This window comes from Talaromyces rugulosus, chromosome VI (assembly GCF_013368755.1).
Source record: "Talaromyces rugulosus chromosome VI, complete sequence".
In the NCBI taxonomy this organism is placed as follows: domain Eukaryota; kingdom Fungi; phylum Ascomycota; class Eurotiomycetes; order Eurotiales; family Trichocomaceae; genus Talaromyces; species Talaromyces rugulosus.
The window spans coordinates 4,662,432-4,679,234 of NC_049566.1; the positions used below are offsets into that span (position 1 = coordinate 4,662,432).

Genomic DNA, 16,803 nt, shown 5'->3' on the forward strand with positions numbered 1-16,803 from the left:
ATCGATATCACCACGTACCAGACCAGACCCCGAGACCCTGAGAGACAGCTCGGCTCCTTTTTACGTATATCGTCTCATGATTCATCTCCACACCGCAATCCCTCAGCTTGGGGGTCTTGGCAGGGGCCGACTTTGACTCGGATTCAATTAAGCCCAGCCAAGCCGAAGACATTCGAACAAATCTAATCACGGACAAGATCTCATGCTAGGCTGCTGATAGCAGACTATTGAGACGTAAGAAGAACGACTTATTCACCAGCGAGTTATACAGTCAAAGAGTGTCGACCTCAAGAACAATTGTAACAAGGTTTCTTGTCTTGATCGCCAAAACTAAGCCTGTGGGGGCCGATAACCTTCCGCAAGTAGGAAATGCCAAAGATTCGTCCAAGCTCAACACGAGAACAAGCTTGTTTAACAATAATAAGCCTCGCTCCGGCCTTTTCGGCGCTTACTGACAGATTGCCGGGTTGGGGTCTGACCTTGTTGCAACCTGAGAGCCTGTCATATAAATGTTTTTTTTTATAAATTGAGCCTCTCTGCCGATGTTGAGGATTGTTTCTGGAATCAAATAAGCATATCCTCAAAGTATACCAATACAATCCAAACAGCTGAGCAAAATGAAAACTGCTGCCATCACCAGCCTGGCCGTCGCGGCCCTGGCAGCGCCAGCCCTCGCCTACGACATCCCTGACAATGTGCAAGCCTTCTACGACAAGGTCAAGAAAGGTGGCTCTTGCAGCGGCTCAGACCTCCTCCAAGGCGGCTTCTACGCTGAAGAAGACGGCTCTCAAGACTATGGCTACTGCCAAAAATACTTCACCGACAAGGGCTTCTACATCAAGGGGTCTGGCAAAGAACTGGCCGACATGGACGTCGACTGTGACGGCGACCAGGATGGTCTCGACTCGCGCTGCGGTTCGTCTGGCGACACCCAGGCCGAGACTGCTTTCAAAGACCAAGTCCACGACGACTATGGTATTTCAGATCTGCGCGCCGATATCCACCCTTATGTCGTGCTGGGCAACTATGGTGACTACAGCCCAACCTTTGACCCCGAGGATGTGGGTATCAAGCCGCTGAGTCTTGTTGCCGTCGTGTGCAACAACAAGCTCATCTATGGTATTTGGGGAGACACCAACGGTGACGATGGCCCCCCTCTGGTCGGCGAGTCTTCGCTTGCTGTCGGCACTGCTTGCTTCGGGGATAGCATCAATGGCGACAACGGTCACGAAGACACGGATGTTTTGTACATTGCTTTCAAGGGCGACGATGCCGTTCCGGGAACTTCGGCTGACTGGTCTGCCGACTCGTATGAGGATTTTGCTGCCAGTATCAAGGACTTTGGCGACAACCTCGTTTCGTCTCTGTAAATTAGCCAACTTGAAAGTGAATCGTGAAGACAGATGGAAATGATTAAACCTTCACTCACATTGAACATATGTACTTTGGAAATGATAAATTATACGAAGCAAATAAGTTGCGCAAAATAGTACCTAGTTTCAATCTCTCGTCAATGGGAGTTCTTATCGCTGGTAGAAATTTGCTCATGCACATCAGAATACAACCAATTTCATGTTTCTCGCCTAAACGTCGATAATACTTATGACTCATAATTTGCATGTCGATTAATGTAGAAATAACTGCAGACAACGTTTGGCCGAGAAGGTCGGGCTGGGCCAACTCTTCAGGGCTCGGGCGAATATTTGCCCCGGTTCGGGGGCCGTTTGCCAAATCCGGCACAATTCGAGACATGTACTCATCGTAGCTATACATACTTGTCAAAAGATATAAAGTCAGAGTAAAAATGCCATACCGTATATATTTTCAGATAGCATCTCAGTACTCAATCTGTCAAGGTCTTTCTTGTTATTTGAAAAAAAAAAATTCACCATGTCCCAAATCATTACCGTTTTTGGCGCCACCGGCAACCAGGGAGGCTCCGTTATTCGAGCCATTCAGAGTGATACGGAACTCTCTTCCCAATTCAAAATACGCGCTGTCACTCGAAATGTTTCGTCCGCGGCAGCACAGGAGCTGGCCACCAAGGGGGTGGAAGTAGTCAAGGTATGGCTGGCCTCGAGTATCGCGATGGTCTAACCCTAACCCATCTTCATAGGGAGACTTGTCCTCATACGAATCAGTGAAAGCGGCCGTCTCCGGTGCTCACACCGTCTTTTTGGTGACAAACTTTTGGGAGAGTTCTTCCCGCGAAATTGAAGTTTCTCAGGGCAAAACGGCCACCGATGCCTGCAAAGCTGCCGGTGTCCAGCATCTCATCTTCTCTAGTATGATGGACGCCTCAGAAGTAAGCAAGGGGGCTTGGGTTAATATCCATCATTTTGATGGCAAGGCGGAAATTGAGCGCTATATCCGCGAGTCTGCAATCCCGGCTACTTTTATTCTCGCTGGCACGTTCATGAGTGAGGTTGTAGACATGCTACAAAAGAATGGAGACAATTACGTTGTTGCATTACCAATCGAAGGCAGTGCCAAAATACCGTTTATTGATGTTGTAGCCGATACAGGTGAGTAGCCTTTCTCATTGACTCTCTAATTTCGGTCCACTGATATAAACATACATTTGATATAGGTCTATTTGTGAAAGCGGTCATCAAGAACCGTGAAAAGCTTCTCGGAAAACAAATCTACGCCTCCGTTGCATACTATACCTTTGACCAGATCATCAACGAGTTCTCCAGTGTGACTGGGAAACCTGCCGTGTATATGAAGGTTCCCGAGGAGATATTCAGATCTTTCCTCCCGGAAAACAAGGCGGCGGAGATATATGAGATGCTGATGCTAATTCAGGAGTTTGGATACTACGCTGGAGCTGATCTGGCCGAAAGCTTGGAGCTACTTGACGGAAAACCAACTGGGTGGAAAGAGTTTCTGGAGAAGAATCGGGAGAAGTGGGAGTAACTGTCTCATTAGAAACGCCCCTTTTTTTTAAGCTTGTTAGACACTATTAAAAAATTTTGTTAGCTCGTGAGAACCGTATATGTGGCTTAGATCAAACTAGAATAAGGCAACTTGATTGTCATATGGCTTAAGTTGAAAACGATAGCTGACTACAACTATTCCTTCCGACAGATAACCTCGGCACTTAGAATACTAATCCAGGCGTCCTCATGCTCGCCCCAGAGTCTCCACGCGTTGGACACCCTTTCTAGATCCTCGGTCGCGGCTAGCTTTCCATCCAGGGCAGTTTTGGCAAACGCAGATGACACCGACCGTTCCACCCATAGATCGGCCCACCATTCGACTTCATCTTTCGAGCTATAACACCAGTTGCTCGAGCTGCATTTAATGTCGGAAAACCCAGCCTGTTTGGCCCACACGTGAAGCACGCGTCCGGCATCCGGCTCTCCTCCATTGTGCCGAGCGACTTTGCTGTAGAGTGACTGCCACTCATCCAACCCGTCACTTTGGGGATACCACAGAAAGGCTCCGTAGTCCGATTCACGAGCAGCCACAATGCCTCCAGACTTGGCTACGCGTTTCATTTCCTTGAGAATGCCGACCGGATCGCCGACGTGCTGCAGGACTTGATGGCATAGGACAACGTCAAAACTGCCGTCTTCATATTCTAGCGCATTTGCGTCCCCTGAGACAAAGTCTATGTTCTTCACTCCCCTTTCCTGAGCCAAAGTGCGAGCCTGGCCAAGGATAACCTCGCCGGCACGTTCTAGACCAGTGACGTGTCCTTCTGGGACATACCCGGCAAGGTCGACAGTGATCGTGCCTGGTCCGCATCCAATGTCGAGGATTTTCATATGTGGCTTAAGATGAGGAAGTAGATAGGCGGCCGAGTTGAGAGCTGTTCTCCAACCGTGAGACCGAATAACCGATGGATGGTGTCCATGAGTGTAAGTGGCCGATTCTGTTTTGGGCGCCATGCTTCAAAAACAGGACAAGCGTAATCAGAAGTATATTAAAAGATTAGCTGTTTAGCTGTTGAAGAAATTATAATCCCTTCTTTTCCAGATTCTGGATGCGATCTCTCTGTTTTATACTATTCCAAGAATACAACGATCTATAGATCATTCCAAGCCGATGCCGGATCACCGCAGCGGGGCATTCCTGCTGATTACTCAGGATGCTCCGTTAGCGGCTGAGCTATACACAAGTTAGGTAGTAAATACATCGATCTAGATAGCTTCAAGCATTTCTTTGTTTTTACGATCCAATAACGTTTTTTGTTTGTCGTTGGGAAAAGAGCCGATCTCGGCTTACCAGTTGTCAAGCTTGTCCAATCAAGTGTTTAGAGTTTATCATCATGAGCATTGGATTCCGTTTGAAGACTTGAGAAAAAGGAAATGAATAACGTATGCGCTTGTAATAATATGTCAAGAATCAGGTAAATTATTGGCTCTCTTTTCTTCATGCTAGTCATAGCCTATATAATCGGCATATGGAGCAGTATCATGAATATCAAATTTAAGATCTTGGCCCTTTTTATTTTGTGTTACTTAGAAAACAGGTGTGTGTATTTGTGGGATTTTTCACTAATAGCGCTTTATATTACTATTACCACCCCAACTATAGACTGTATATACATGTATAGAGAATCCCGTTAAGCGTGGACGATAATGTACAAACACTCTTAAAAAAAAGCACTATAAATCAATGACCATTGAGAGTTTCCAATAGTATAGTATCTTGTACTACCCACCCACATCAAGGCACTTTCGGTATCACAACCGATAGCCATGTCAAGATACGGTGTCTTGTCAGAGTCGGACTTTATGACCAAAGTCGCTCATCATCAGCCAGTCGTCATCAGAATTGCAACCATTACTATCTACAAGTACTGGAGGGAAAGTACTCATATGTCAATCATTCAATGTTTCAAAAGTTTCGCTTAGTTGTCTCGATATACAACATATAGTAATTAGGTTGAGCTACATGCTTACGGACAGACGTCACCGCAAGGCATACATATTCAGACAAAATATCGAGAAACAAATCGCGAAGCAGTCATAAATTCAACCACTCTTTAAGCTACTTTAGCAAAAGAAAGCTTCTCGCAACCGTCCGGGGTTTTCGTTTCTTCGGTTGCCCAGTACATCTGGCCTTCTTCACCTCCTTCTCTGCACGCGAAAAATCCATGGAACCTCTCTTCATCAAGTGTAAGGCCGCCATTTTGGTCAAATGTAAAGCCCTTGGTGGGAGTTTCGTAACCGATGAGGACTTCGCTGAGGTTTCCAGGACCGCCGGAGATGTCTGACAGTGACATTCCAGCCTTGGACTCCCCGCCTTCGATTTCAATTTCAAGGTTGCCTTTGCTGTTGATAGATGCCTTGGAAGCCTTGCTTTGCCCGTCGACGGCGAGACCGATCATGATACCTCGGCTGACCATTGTGTAGCCTAGGTATTTCCCCGCGTGGGTCTTGAGATAGGTGCCGTTGTTTTGACCGAGAACTGGCGCCGCCGCGGCGAGGGAGAGGAGCGAGATGGTGGAGAAGCGCATTTTATCGATTCAAGGGGTATAGATGGTTTAGGCTTAAGGTTTCTGAGGTTGTTGGGGTTGAATTGATGCAGGTTGCGGTTGTGGATTTGATTCTTTTATAAATTCAGGGTCAAGATGGAAAATTCATATATGAAACACTGTGATGTAACTCAACGTACAACCTCACCCACACAGTTACACAATAGCTCTCATAACTCCAGTTGTTCAAGCTGTGCCTCATCAACTTGTCTCAACCCGCGTGTTTCGGGCGAATCAGGCCGGTCATGTTGGGTGGGGGTTACTGCGTATTTGCTGATCTTGACGATCAAAATTTCGGATCGCAAATCCTTCATAACTGGATTCAATAAAGGACGTCAGAGTCCAGAGCCGTGGGGTTCGATGGGTGAGTCTGACAGGCTCTGTTCTAGGCTCCCGGCCATACGCCGGATCTCGCGTGGGACTCTTTCGTCATCTAAACTGCTAGTTAAATGGTTGCAGGGCTATAAATACAACTTTATGCCCTCAGATAAGAAACCCCGCTACCATTCCTCCATTCGAAATGACACAATCGCGATGCCCAGAAAGATGGTGGTTTGAACCAAGAAAAATGGGATCAGAATCTTGAATCTGCCGCGTCTTGGTCGCCATACTGTCTCGCCATTGATACTAATTGACTACAGAGTAATTCTTCGCTACTTGCATTTTAAACAGCAGGCAGTGTCTTGAAAATGTCTTCGATATGCTTGGCTCATAATTCAACGACATTTCGGATAAAACAGCTATTCTACTAGAATTTCATAAATTATCTTTCAAAAATGTCGCCAGGATTGCGGATATTTGCTCGGGTTGATCTTCTGGCGAAAAGTGACCACAGTTGTCGATCACGTCTAGACTTGACCCCGGAATGGCGGCATTTAACTTGCGAGCCCAGTCGACGACCTGCCAGGAGTCGTTGGCTCCCCAAACAAGTTTCACAGGCAATTTACCGAGCTCGTGGTATCGACTGGCAACCTCCATGGTATGTTTTGAATCATAATGTCTCACCTGATGTTGAAACAGGCTGGCCTGCCCGACTGGGCCTGAGATGTAATCGAGATAGACATTGAGAATACCGTCGGACAGCTTTTGTTGGTTTTGAACTGCAGACAAGAGCCACGCTCTAAAGTGGGCACGATGATCTTCGTCCTTTGCCTTTATCAACACATCCAGGCCATTTTTCATCTGCTCTTTAGTACGTTTTGAGGGATAGCTGTCAAAGCTCACAACGTCAATGAGCGTCAACGAGCGCACGCGCTCTGACGAAAATATAGCGAAGCGCTGTGCAATTCCCCCGCCAATATCGTGAGCTACTAGGTGGAACGTGTCGAGTCCCCAGTGTGCCAGCAAGCCTTCCAGGATCGGTACTTGGCCGGTTATAGACGTGTCTACGGACGGGTCTATGGGACGCTCCGAGAGCCCGTATCCGAGAAGGTCGAAAACATAGATCTTGATACCAGGCGACAGTAGGCCCGGTAAAATATTGCGCCAGATGAGCGATGACGAGGGAGTTCCATGAACGAGAACGACAGGGTGTTGAGCATCGGCGGCACCGTAGACTCCGTACGCAATACGTTGCCCTTTGATGATAACGTTCTCGGTTGCAAGTGGTTCCATGACTGAATTTGTCTGTCAGAATTACAGCTCTACAGCTTTGGAGTAGTAACTATAAAGTACCTAGAAATTTGTTGATTTGTAAGCTGGCGCGGGGTGGGTGACGTTCTCGGACATCGATGAGCCAACCAGAGAAATAGGAGAGACCATCTTAAGCTACTTTTCATGCTGCAAATTGTCATAATTTTATATTGTCATGTCTAAGATGGGCTCGTACAGGAGAGATTTGACCCTATCAAGCTATCAACTCTAATATCATTGTCTTCCTGTCTCATCAACTCGTGGTTAATACTTTCTGAGCTACGCCGGGTTCAATTAAATACGTGAATATGGCTACTGGTTGCCTTCTTCCGGCCTCGCTCGTACGATGTCGTTTCGGAAATCCAACCCAGCATCCTCCCTAGCAATCCCATACAAACTCGACGAATCCAGCGCTCTTCCACCATGAGCTTCAGAGTAGTCCCTTGCTCTCTTGAGATTGTCCATTGCTACTTCAGCTACTTTGAGTCTTGCACCTACTGCTTCTGCCGAGTCAATTCCATGCTGAACGTCCTTGATGGCGAGATGGAGATCAGACATTGCTTTTTGGCCTGGTCACTATATTAGGGAATGATGTACGTAATTTGACAGGAATCAAACAGACCTTTCTCGGGAATATATACGCCAGTGGTAAGTCGGTTTGAGTCCGAGTAGACAATATCTCCGAATTTCTTTCCCAGAAAGGACTCGAATAACTGAGAGTCTAGCCCTGATTTTTCAGCAAGGACATGAGCTTCCGAGACAACTTCCATAATACCGGCAACGACAAAGTTCCTACAGCAGAAAAGTATTCAGCAACTATATTTTCTTGTTTTCCAGGGAGAAATTACCCCAGTGTCTTGAGCAATACTGCCTTTTCTGGCAAATCGGACACAATGAGAACATCATTCGCAATGACACCTCTAAATGCCTGCGCAAGCACATCCAGGAATTCTCTTCGCGGGCCAGCAAGGGCCATCATCAACTCGCCCGTTGCAGCGCTGGGCGGGGGTCCAAATACCGGTGCTGCGACAAACAAAACTCCGCGCTGTGACACCGATGCTGCGACTTCTTTGGTCGTGTAAGGGTGGACTGTCGTTGTATCCACAATTGTCTTTTTTGTGAGGTCGCTTTCTGAACTAGAAATCTGCTGAATGACACTTTTCAAAGCATTATCGTCACTCATCTAGATCACAGGACAATATATTGATATTAGCAACTTATAGTGGCCATTCTAGCGGCTCCTTACAGAAATACAGATGACATCGCTTTTCTGCACGAGCTCGTCTATTGATTGACACTGGATTGCACCGCGATCCAGAATCTGCTGGCCGCGAGACGCAGTGCGATTGAAATAGTGCAGCCCTGGTAGGCCCTCGGTTTGGAGATGATCCTGAACGCGAGTGGCCATGGCTAAGCCCATACTACCGAGACCTGTCCGTTATTAGTATGAGTAAGAAGAAACTTGTGGAAGAATAATTTACCAATCCATCCTACTTGATAATCTTTGAATAATGACATTGTGGTTTGTGGTTATAATTGATGCGGGGTTCAGCCGAATGTAAAGTGATGGCTGAAAGTAGAAGAGATTAGTCAACTATTGCGGCATCTGTTGATCCGGATGAGTCATAAAGGATTCTTTCAAATAACATCTAAAGTAGCAAATCAACAGTAGAAACATTGAATCTAGCCTCTTGCAGGATTCGGGCATGGGCTAGTTGAGCCGATATATCAATTGGCACGTATATATGACTCGGCATTTCAGTGGAGATGCCGAAGCGGGGTTCTCACTTGTGAACACTAATGTAAGCAATTTGGTTCGTAGCTAGGAAAAACAAAATAAGCTTAGTTGATATTTTATTCGACTGTTTCACTTTGAATTGTTTAATGGATGTATTTTTAGATCTTGGGATTGTCTGTTGGCCAAGCCAACCCTAACCTATTGATGTCCCATGTAAGTGTATAAAATTGAATCATTCAATGTTTTTTTTTTCGGCTGAACCTGTCGAAGCTGCTACCCAGTTTTGTTCTAAGTTACACTGAACTGAGTCGTAGGGCTACATATAGAAGGTTGCGTGTATAATATGCACGCCCGGAAAGTCCTGGGACTTTCAGCGTCACTTATTTGTATCAGGAAGTATTGAACAAGAAGAATAAATCAATTATGATATCATATTCTACCATGATAGCTGCAAATCTGCATGCCCTCTCTGAAACGCTTTTGTTCAAGGTGCAAAACTCCTCTCCACTTCACACAGTCCCAGACCATCACCACAACCGCAACCCTAGATGTCTTTAGAAATGTAGAAAGTATGATTTAGCGAGATTGGCGCCTGTCGAATTCAGAAGTAGAAGCAACAGGAGGCACAACGGTGTATGTCCCGTTAGTCAAAGATATCAGTCTGCGCCCCAACCAAGTAACCCATGCGAGTAGAGTAGGTGGGGACCACCTCCCCCCCATTCCACTCGACATTGTTCCCTTCCGACTGGAAAGCTGCAATCATCTGTTTGGCACCCTTGACTCCTGGGCCAGGGACGGAGCTGGGAGTCTTGGGTATCTTGCCACCGGTGGGGTTTGTGATCTTACACTTGTGAGCAGCCATGTACATGTTCTGTTGGCCGAAGCCATCGGGAACCCATCTATATCACCCAAAGGAAATTAGCGAATCAGATCAAGTGTGACATCTATCATGATATTTACTTACCCAGTCACACAGATGCACTCTTTGCAGGGCGCCAAGTCCGGGATGGAGTAATTGGCCAGCCGCTCAAAGGGAGTCTGAGGAGCAGTCGAGATAACAACGAGTGTGTCCATGGTCACCGCCCAAATGTTGCTCTCATAGGAGATTGCAATGGCCGTTCCAGCAGCAGTGGACTTGTTTGCTGCATGCAGGTTAGGCGAGGCGAGGCCCTTGGACTCGCTAACCAGACCCTCGGCGATGACTTCAGGGTTTGTCACTGAGTAAGGAATAGGGCGCTCGTTGTATTCCTTTCCATCGGCATAATATCCGGTGGAGTTTTGCCAATTCGCCCATGGAACGGAAATAATGGTATTGGCTGCGATTTCCCAGACTCCGGTGGGCTCGGCTAGGAGGCAGTTCCGGCCCTTGGATAGGAACCTGTAGTTTCAATATCAGCACCCTTAGCCTTTTTCTGTAGCATGCCAAAATATAACCACATACCAACTGTCACCTGGAAGATTGTAAAGAGGGTCGAAAACGACCAAGTTGGGGTCAGTAGCGTTCGTTAATGTCCCTTTGTAGGAGTTCTGCCAATCATTAGTCGAGAACGACCTGATATATTGCACTAAGCAACACTATGCGAACTCACCTCCGGGCAGTACATGCCAGGGGTATACGCAGCAAGATGAGCAGAAGCTAGAGGAATGGCGAAGACAACTGATGTCACGAGCTTGGAAAGGTACCCCATTTTGAATGAAAGACTGAAAAGGCAAATAATGAATGAGATATACGAATAGCAGGGAAAAGAGTGTTACTGAGTGACCAGAAAAGTTATTCGCGAGTGTAGAATTGTTTAGTATTAGAATGTGTTATCCTTTGCAGATATTACTAGTACACTGGTACCCTCTTGTTTAGGATAGGCTTGGACCATTTCCTCTTTCCGTGTTAGCGGCCCGTTTTTGCTACGTGGGGGTGTGCAACCCTTAATCTCGATGCAGGACTCGATCTTCGCGTCAATTTAGCAGGGGCCGGATAATTTGAGATGGTTCAACCGATCTGACAAGGATTTTCAAGTCGTTACAGACCTTGTGGGTTTCAGCCCGTGCGCTTATATGAAAAATCAATTGACAAAGGTTATATCGGGTGTTGAAGGTGATATTTGACTGCCGAACTGACAAAATAGGGCACAAACTGGAAGACTAGGTAAAAGTTTGAACGTGGAAGTATAGATCAAGTAAATCACAGAGGGGAACGATCTATTTCAGCGAAGCCGAGGAACCGTTCTATGGCTGTTGTAATGTTGTCAAATATTTAATCTTGATTCTAACCTTCGGCATGACCCGTTCAACTTCGACTGTGGATTGGTATAATCAGTCAGTCGAACGTTGCCCTGCTTCATTTCTCTGTTTAGGGTGGTTCCAGGATTCCTCTGTTTGCGGCTGCGCAGCCGAGGCTATTGGAGCATAAGATGAGTAACCATATCCTGCTTTAGTCTTAATAGCCGCTGCTGGTACATGTGAGTATTGTCTACATCGCATTCACTCTACATATGTAGACTGCATACATGTATTCTTGATGTTCTGCATGTTTGCGGTATCTGGCCGCCATTTGCTTGAGCCGCCGCCACCAACATCTGCTGTTGCTGTTCTTGCTGGGCGATTATAACCAGAAAAATGAAGAGTTGTATTAGTTGAAATTGTTTAATAAATGTATTTTTAGATATTGAGATTGTCCACGTCAATGATGCATTTAGCGATGACTTCAAATGTTGATGGTGTCAATTGATATTCCGTAGAAATATATATAAACTACCAGTCATGGATGTCCTGTATGTATCAATTGATGGTGGGTGATATTATTTATATACATGTAATTGACGAATTAAAATGTTGGACACATTCAATGTTGACATGTGAAATATCAAGTGGATCTAGACAATACATGGAATGGATACCTGGTATATGCAGCAATAATGAAGGTCCCATCCATAGAAACTATAGAACAAGTAGGTTATAAACCATTAAATCTTTTTATATAGCACATACGACCATAGGGTGTGGAAAACAGGGCTTCCCGTCCGCTCAGCCGTACTTAAGCCACACGCCGGCTGGTTAGTAGTTGGGTGGGTGACCACCAGCGAATCCCAGCTGTTGTATGTTTTTGCATTTTTATTATTTTTTCATCTTTCTGCTCCATTCCCAACCATGAACCCTTTGTCACTTTAGGTCTGAATATTCCGGGAATGCCCGCGAATTCGAGTCGGGCTGACGTGGCTTTTTTTTTGTTCGGTTATACTTGCCATTTCCACAACACAGCTAACCAAATGAAATCTAGGTGTGTTATCGCTCTCTCAACAGTGAGGTAATCTGTAAATATAAGAAGACTCTTAACCTCAGTTTGTATTAACACCTAAAATTAGATTTTTAATCTTTTTCTCCATTTCCGTATAGTATTATGTTCCTTGTCTTGGTACATCGCTATTACAATCAATCCTAGTATTTGGTTCATATCAGACCTTTGTATGGAGGATAATAGTTTTCATGCTTCACGGCCTATTTTAGTTGACCAAAGCCCCAGTGGTGTGCAATAGGCTGCATAAGAGCTGGTCGAACGTGCCCCCATCCTCACCTTGAGTTAACTAAATGATAACTACTTGATGATAGTTGTTCCTGCCACTACAGGGATCTGCATCTCATTTCTTTTCTTCTTTTTGAGAGTACCAAACGGCGGAATTGCATTTAGACGAGATCTATCTGCCAATCGTGCCCGTGTCCGATAGGCAGTGATGCAATGGATGGCTCTCGCCAGTGAATAGCTGCAGTCAATACGCAGGTAGATATCTGCATGTCTGGAAATAAGACTGGGCACAAATTTGGGGGTTTGCGTGTGTTAAACTTATCAACACAAGCTAATTGAACGAAGCCACGGACCTAGTAAAGCTTCGCTAGTTCGGAATCCGAGGAACAAAGTCGTATATTGATAATGCTGGAGGGACGAATCACCGTCGAGAATAGCGCCAATCATTCCCGCCCCCGCAAATTTAAATTTACCTACAACCAAAAGGCGCTAAAAAGGTCTGCTTGCAGCCTTGCACGTCGTGGAGATTCTACTCCAACCCAACCAAGCCCCCGCGCCAAAGGGTCATTCCACCCAACACTGATTCGAGTTTAAGCCTTCCAAAACATATAATACTTTGGCACCTGAACGTATCTGTGTTTAATGTGCGAGTAGCTTTTTCCACGTGCCTGAAACGAAGGAACGGAGTGAAAAAGGTTGCACGAGGCTGTCTTGGTGGCTGAGCTGTGGGCATGCATGTGGCCGTGGCAGCGGGAGCCAAGAGGTGAGGATGGCCCTCCACTCCACCTGTTCCGTTCCTGACATCCTATCAGGTTGTGTCCGGAGGCGTTCAGGGCACCCTAATATTGCGCTTAGTTCGACACGAGCTGATAAGCGGGCTGCGAGGCTGCACAGTGAGAGGACGAGGCTGTGACTCGTTGAGGGACACCATTGTCCTTCTTTTTTAACCGCCCAAGTTCCCCCAGCATGTGCTACTTCAGACGGGTCAAATACTGCCGGCCAAGCATAACCAGCCAAGCATAATAATTAATACTCCTACGTTCTATCGCGTCCTCACCACGATCAGACCTTATGATCTGCCTCGGCGCAACGTTATCCTTGTTTTTATACATATCCGTCGCTTGCGGGCACCGGCATCCTTCCGATCTCATCTGGCAGCTTGGCGATGTCGACCACTATCGTCCAACCAAGAACCCTTTACTTGGCTACCAGAATTTTACGTGGTGTTGCGTGAAGGCGGTTGCGGAGGCTCTTGAGGTGGAGAACGGCCTCCTGAAACTTCGCCCTACCTACGACGACTGGATCATTGTCGATAGCGGAAACGTCTCTGATCTCGTCAAGTACACCGATAGCTCGCTATTTCCGTGTACAGCCACCTATGTCAGAGGAAGCAACTATAAGACCCCTATTGTTCAAGTACCATACGAATGGTTTGTAGATGTCTGTCCGGGATGGCACCTCAACGACACAACTAACCTGAATGCATGGCTCCAACCACTATCTGGATTCCTCTTGCCCGCAGTCATTTTCTGTATGTCGGTCCCCAGAAGACGCAAACTTGGAGTCCCGCGAGCTTTGTTTAGCCCAGAACTCTCCCGCAGTAGTAGCTATCTCGTTGTACTCCCTGCTGCAATTCTTGCTGGTATTATGGTGTCTGTTGATACTATTATTTGGCTCTGCACTTGCTTCGCTTTTGCCGGACCTATGATACTTAGCGGACTATACGAGGCACTCCTCGACAACAGGATACTTGATTTTGTGAAAGAGAAAATACTGAACAAAAGACTCACCTTGGACATGCGATGCCGTCTACTTATGGTAGTCCTCATCGGCAATCTCGATTTAGCCCTTGATAAGCCTCAAAATGAAGAGACAGTTCGATCTGGGAGTATTCAAATCCCTCGGCGATCAAGGGCATCTCAATTAGCCCCCGGAGAGCCTACGTCTCCCTCTGTCACCACCGACAACGACGGAAGCGCAGAGCAGTCAGTCAGCCATGTTACCGTGGTAGTGGATGATAGAGAATTGGAGACAAGATTTGAATTGGAAGACCGGGAACAAACAAGCAGGGACCGGTCCGGCTCAAGAAATTCACAACTCTTAGTGCAGGCTAGCAACCGCACAAGTCAGGAGCCAAGTGCAAACGTCGTTCGGCGATCAACAGACCATCTTCAGGCTTCGCCTTGGCGACATATGGAGAGCCTTCTATACGATATCCGCCTCTTCGACGCTGATGATCCCGCACGATGGTTGTCGCCACGGCAGATGGCTAGGTATGAACGGAATTGTACAGACGGAACAGCATGCCACAGTGAAAATCACCGTACGATCCCCCGACCGAGAACGGCGAAAATGGAGAGGCAGATCCGGAAGACAAAAACGAGACTTCGTACTATGCTTCACTGTCAGTACTCGTTTGGCTCCATTGTAGGAGCGCCGGTCATGTAGGAATTTATCCGCGACCAACATCATCGGCCCCGTTAGTATACTCTGTGTCTAATCGTCCCTAGATTCTTTTTGGGCGGGTTTATTTTCGCGCTACTCCAGAGTTTAACGATCATCGGGGATGAGAATGTGGCGCTAGGTCCTCTACTCTTTGACTGTACGAGTGCTTAGCTATTTGTTCTAACTTGAAGTGCAGGCCTTGCCTTCGGCCAATGGTACATGGTACATTTTCAGCGAAGATACACCTTTTCACAAAGACTGACTTGAATAGACAATTCCACACATTGCGATAGTCTCAGGCCTCCTTCTAGCGGGCAATAACCCCAATATCCTCGAAGGAGTCTTGGCTACCGTGCGAGACGGCCCAGAAGAGCGTGCGCCAGGCTCCTTAGGGTTCCGTTTCGAGCTGGCGTATCCGAGTTGCTACAAAGTAGCCTGGCAATGGCTGCGTGGCCCAAAAAAGCGCAGGTGGATAGATCAGATAATCAAGACGTATCTCAGTATCGAGGATGTACGATGTGGGGGGAAACCTGGTTCTGACGATGATATAGGTGAGCTGCAAGAGCGGACAACATTGTCACTATTGGACTGGTCTTTAGTTCTAACCCTAACCTTACTTTTACTCGGTGTTCCCCTAATTTTGGCCTTCTTGACGGCTTTTTACACACCTGTGGTTGGAATATCATGTCGATGTTTGACCATCACCGTTTATGGCTCCGTCCAGCTCGGTCAAATATTGCTCTGGCTCTGGGCCTATACTGGTCCACCAACCGAAGTCAAGAACGGTACAGCCGTTGCAAACTTCTTCCGAAAACGGGGCTGGCTAGATTCGCATGGGTTCTACACTCCTACCTCTGTGAAGCACTTTATGCGCCGCGGCCCGAGGATTAATTTTCACGATTTTTGGGATGGAGTTCGAGATCCCAATTTCTGGACAGTACATTCGTTGTGGTGTGTGATTTGGTATGCAGTTTCTCTCATGTTCTTTATCACCTCCGTCGGCGCTGCATTTGGAGGAACATTGATGCAGCTGATTGGAGTGTATACTGCCAACATCTGCAAAATCACTACAGGCAGTTGGTTCGCGCCCCTTCCTCAACGCCCTATGGTTTTGATCTCTGTCAATTCGCCTCAAATGATTGACAGTGCCATGCGTAAGCCCCCCCTCTGTCACCACTCTGGGCGCCGGTTTGACTACGTAGCTCTGAAAATATCGGGCGCTAACTTAATCCACTGCAGAATATTGGGTTCGTTGCGCCGTCACCGCTATAGTATTCATGGTAGTGGTGAGCTTCATGGCATGGTGGTACCAACGTAGGATGAGAGACATGTTTACTGAAAGTGAGTTGACCCTGTAATCTTCGTGCTGCTGCCCAGATAAATCTTTTCAGACTTGTGATTTGATCATGCTGACCTACATCTGTCTAGTTGTTCGAACAATCGGCTCGGACAAGTGGGATAGTTTCGATACTATGAGGTCACGGGAAGAGGGCAGGAGGGTGGAATGCGCCAACTAACAATCTATGGGAAAATCGTTGCCGTATTCTTGACGTTATGCGCAATAACGACTGCCCTGGCGCATGGTGATTGGTGGAGAGATTTTGGTCAATGTACAAAAGCTCTGCAGATCGAATCTTTTCGTGGACACAAGCGGATGGAAATTCTGCTTACGGAGTACATATTCTCAAGAAAAATATCCCGATTTGAAGATCTAGTTACAGAGTATAGTTAGTTTGTAATTCCCGGCGTGTTGTTTCTCTCATTGTCACCATCGCGGAACATGTTTGCAAAAACAATTTAATGGAACTCCACGTGCATGGCAGACTTGTGGTGGATGCCGGTACTTTTTTCAAAAGAAGGAACTCAATTATCCTAGATTCGCAGTTTAGAAAAAGCCCGCCATTGTTGATTTCTTCTCCGGGACAGGACTTCGACACAGAGACAGAGGGTCGCGTCCAAAGCAACAGCGTCGATCTCAACGTG

General features: G+C 46.7%; 7 protein-coding genes across 7 annotated transcripts; 3 read left to right on the forward strand and 4 right to left on the reverse strand.

The window, feature by feature from the left end:
- Positions 1-617: 617 nt before the first annotated feature.
- Positions 618-1,370, forward strand: TRUGW13939_11919 (uncharacterized protein; the record flags this gene model as incomplete). The annotated part of the gene is made up of 1 exon (XM_035495023.1): positions 618-1,370. One exon carries the CDS (start codon positions 618-620, stop codon positions 1,368-1,370), a length of 753 nt encoding a protein of 250 aa, XP_035350916.1.
- A 520-nt stretch (positions 1,371-1,890) lies between these two features.
- Positions 1,891-2,919, forward strand: TRUGW13939_11920 (uncharacterized protein; the record flags this gene model as incomplete). Its single annotated transcript, XM_035495024.1, has 3 exons — positions 1,891-2,064; positions 2,117-2,525; positions 2,591-2,919. 3 exons carry the CDS (start codon positions 1,891-1,893, stop codon positions 2,917-2,919), a joined length of 912 nt encoding a protein of 303 aa, XP_035350917.1.
- Positions 2,920-3,074: 155 nt separating this feature from the next.
- TRUGW13939_11921 (uncharacterized protein) lies at positions 3,075-3,896 on the reverse strand (the record flags this gene model as incomplete). The annotated part of the gene is made up of 1 exon (XM_035495025.1): positions 3,075-3,896. One exon carries the CDS (start codon positions 3,894-3,896, stop codon positions 3,075-3,077), a length of 822 nt encoding a protein of 273 aa, XP_035350918.1.
- Positions 3,897-4,996: 1,100 nt separating this feature from the next.
- TRUGW13939_11922 (uncharacterized protein) lies at positions 4,997-5,470 on the reverse strand (the record flags this gene model as incomplete). The annotated part of the gene is made up of 1 exon (XM_035495026.1): positions 4,997-5,470. The coding sequence occupies one exon, from the start codon at positions 5,468-5,470 to the stop codon at positions 4,997-4,999; it is 474 nt and encodes a 157-aa protein (XP_035350919.1).
- Positions 5,471-6,244: 774 nt separating this feature from the next.
- On the reverse strand, positions 6,245-8,638 carry TRUGW13939_11923 (uncharacterized protein; the record flags this gene model as incomplete). Its single annotated transcript, XM_035495027.1, has 8 exons — positions 6,245-7,104; positions 7,163-7,249; positions 7,317-7,369; positions 7,437-7,689; positions 7,743-7,912; positions 7,969-8,303; positions 8,367-8,551; positions 8,602-8,638. 8 exons carry the CDS (start codon positions 8,636-8,638, stop codon positions 6,245-6,247), a joined length of 1,980 nt encoding a protein of 659 aa, XP_035350920.1.
- Positions 8,639-9,501: 863 nt separating this feature from the next.
- Positions 9,502-10,546, reverse strand: TRUGW13939_11924 (uncharacterized protein; the record flags this gene model as incomplete). The annotated part of the gene is made up of 4 exons (XM_035495028.1): positions 9,502-9,757; positions 9,823-10,236; positions 10,300-10,385; positions 10,448-10,546. The coding sequence occupies 4 exons, from the start codon at positions 10,544-10,546 to the stop codon at positions 9,502-9,504; spliced, it is 855 nt and encodes a 284-aa protein (XP_035350921.1).
- Positions 10,547-13,446: 2,900 nt separating this feature from the next.
- On the forward strand, positions 13,447-16,337 carry TRUGW13939_11925 (uncharacterized protein; the record flags this gene model as incomplete). Its single annotated transcript, XM_035495029.1, has 5 exons — positions 13,447-14,648; positions 15,012-15,042; positions 15,092-15,974; positions 16,060-16,161; positions 16,249-16,337. The coding sequence occupies 5 exons, from the start codon at positions 13,447-13,449 to the stop codon at positions 16,335-16,337; spliced, it is 2,307 nt and encodes a 768-aa protein (XP_035350922.1).
- Positions 16,338-16,803: the final 466 nt, after the last annotated feature.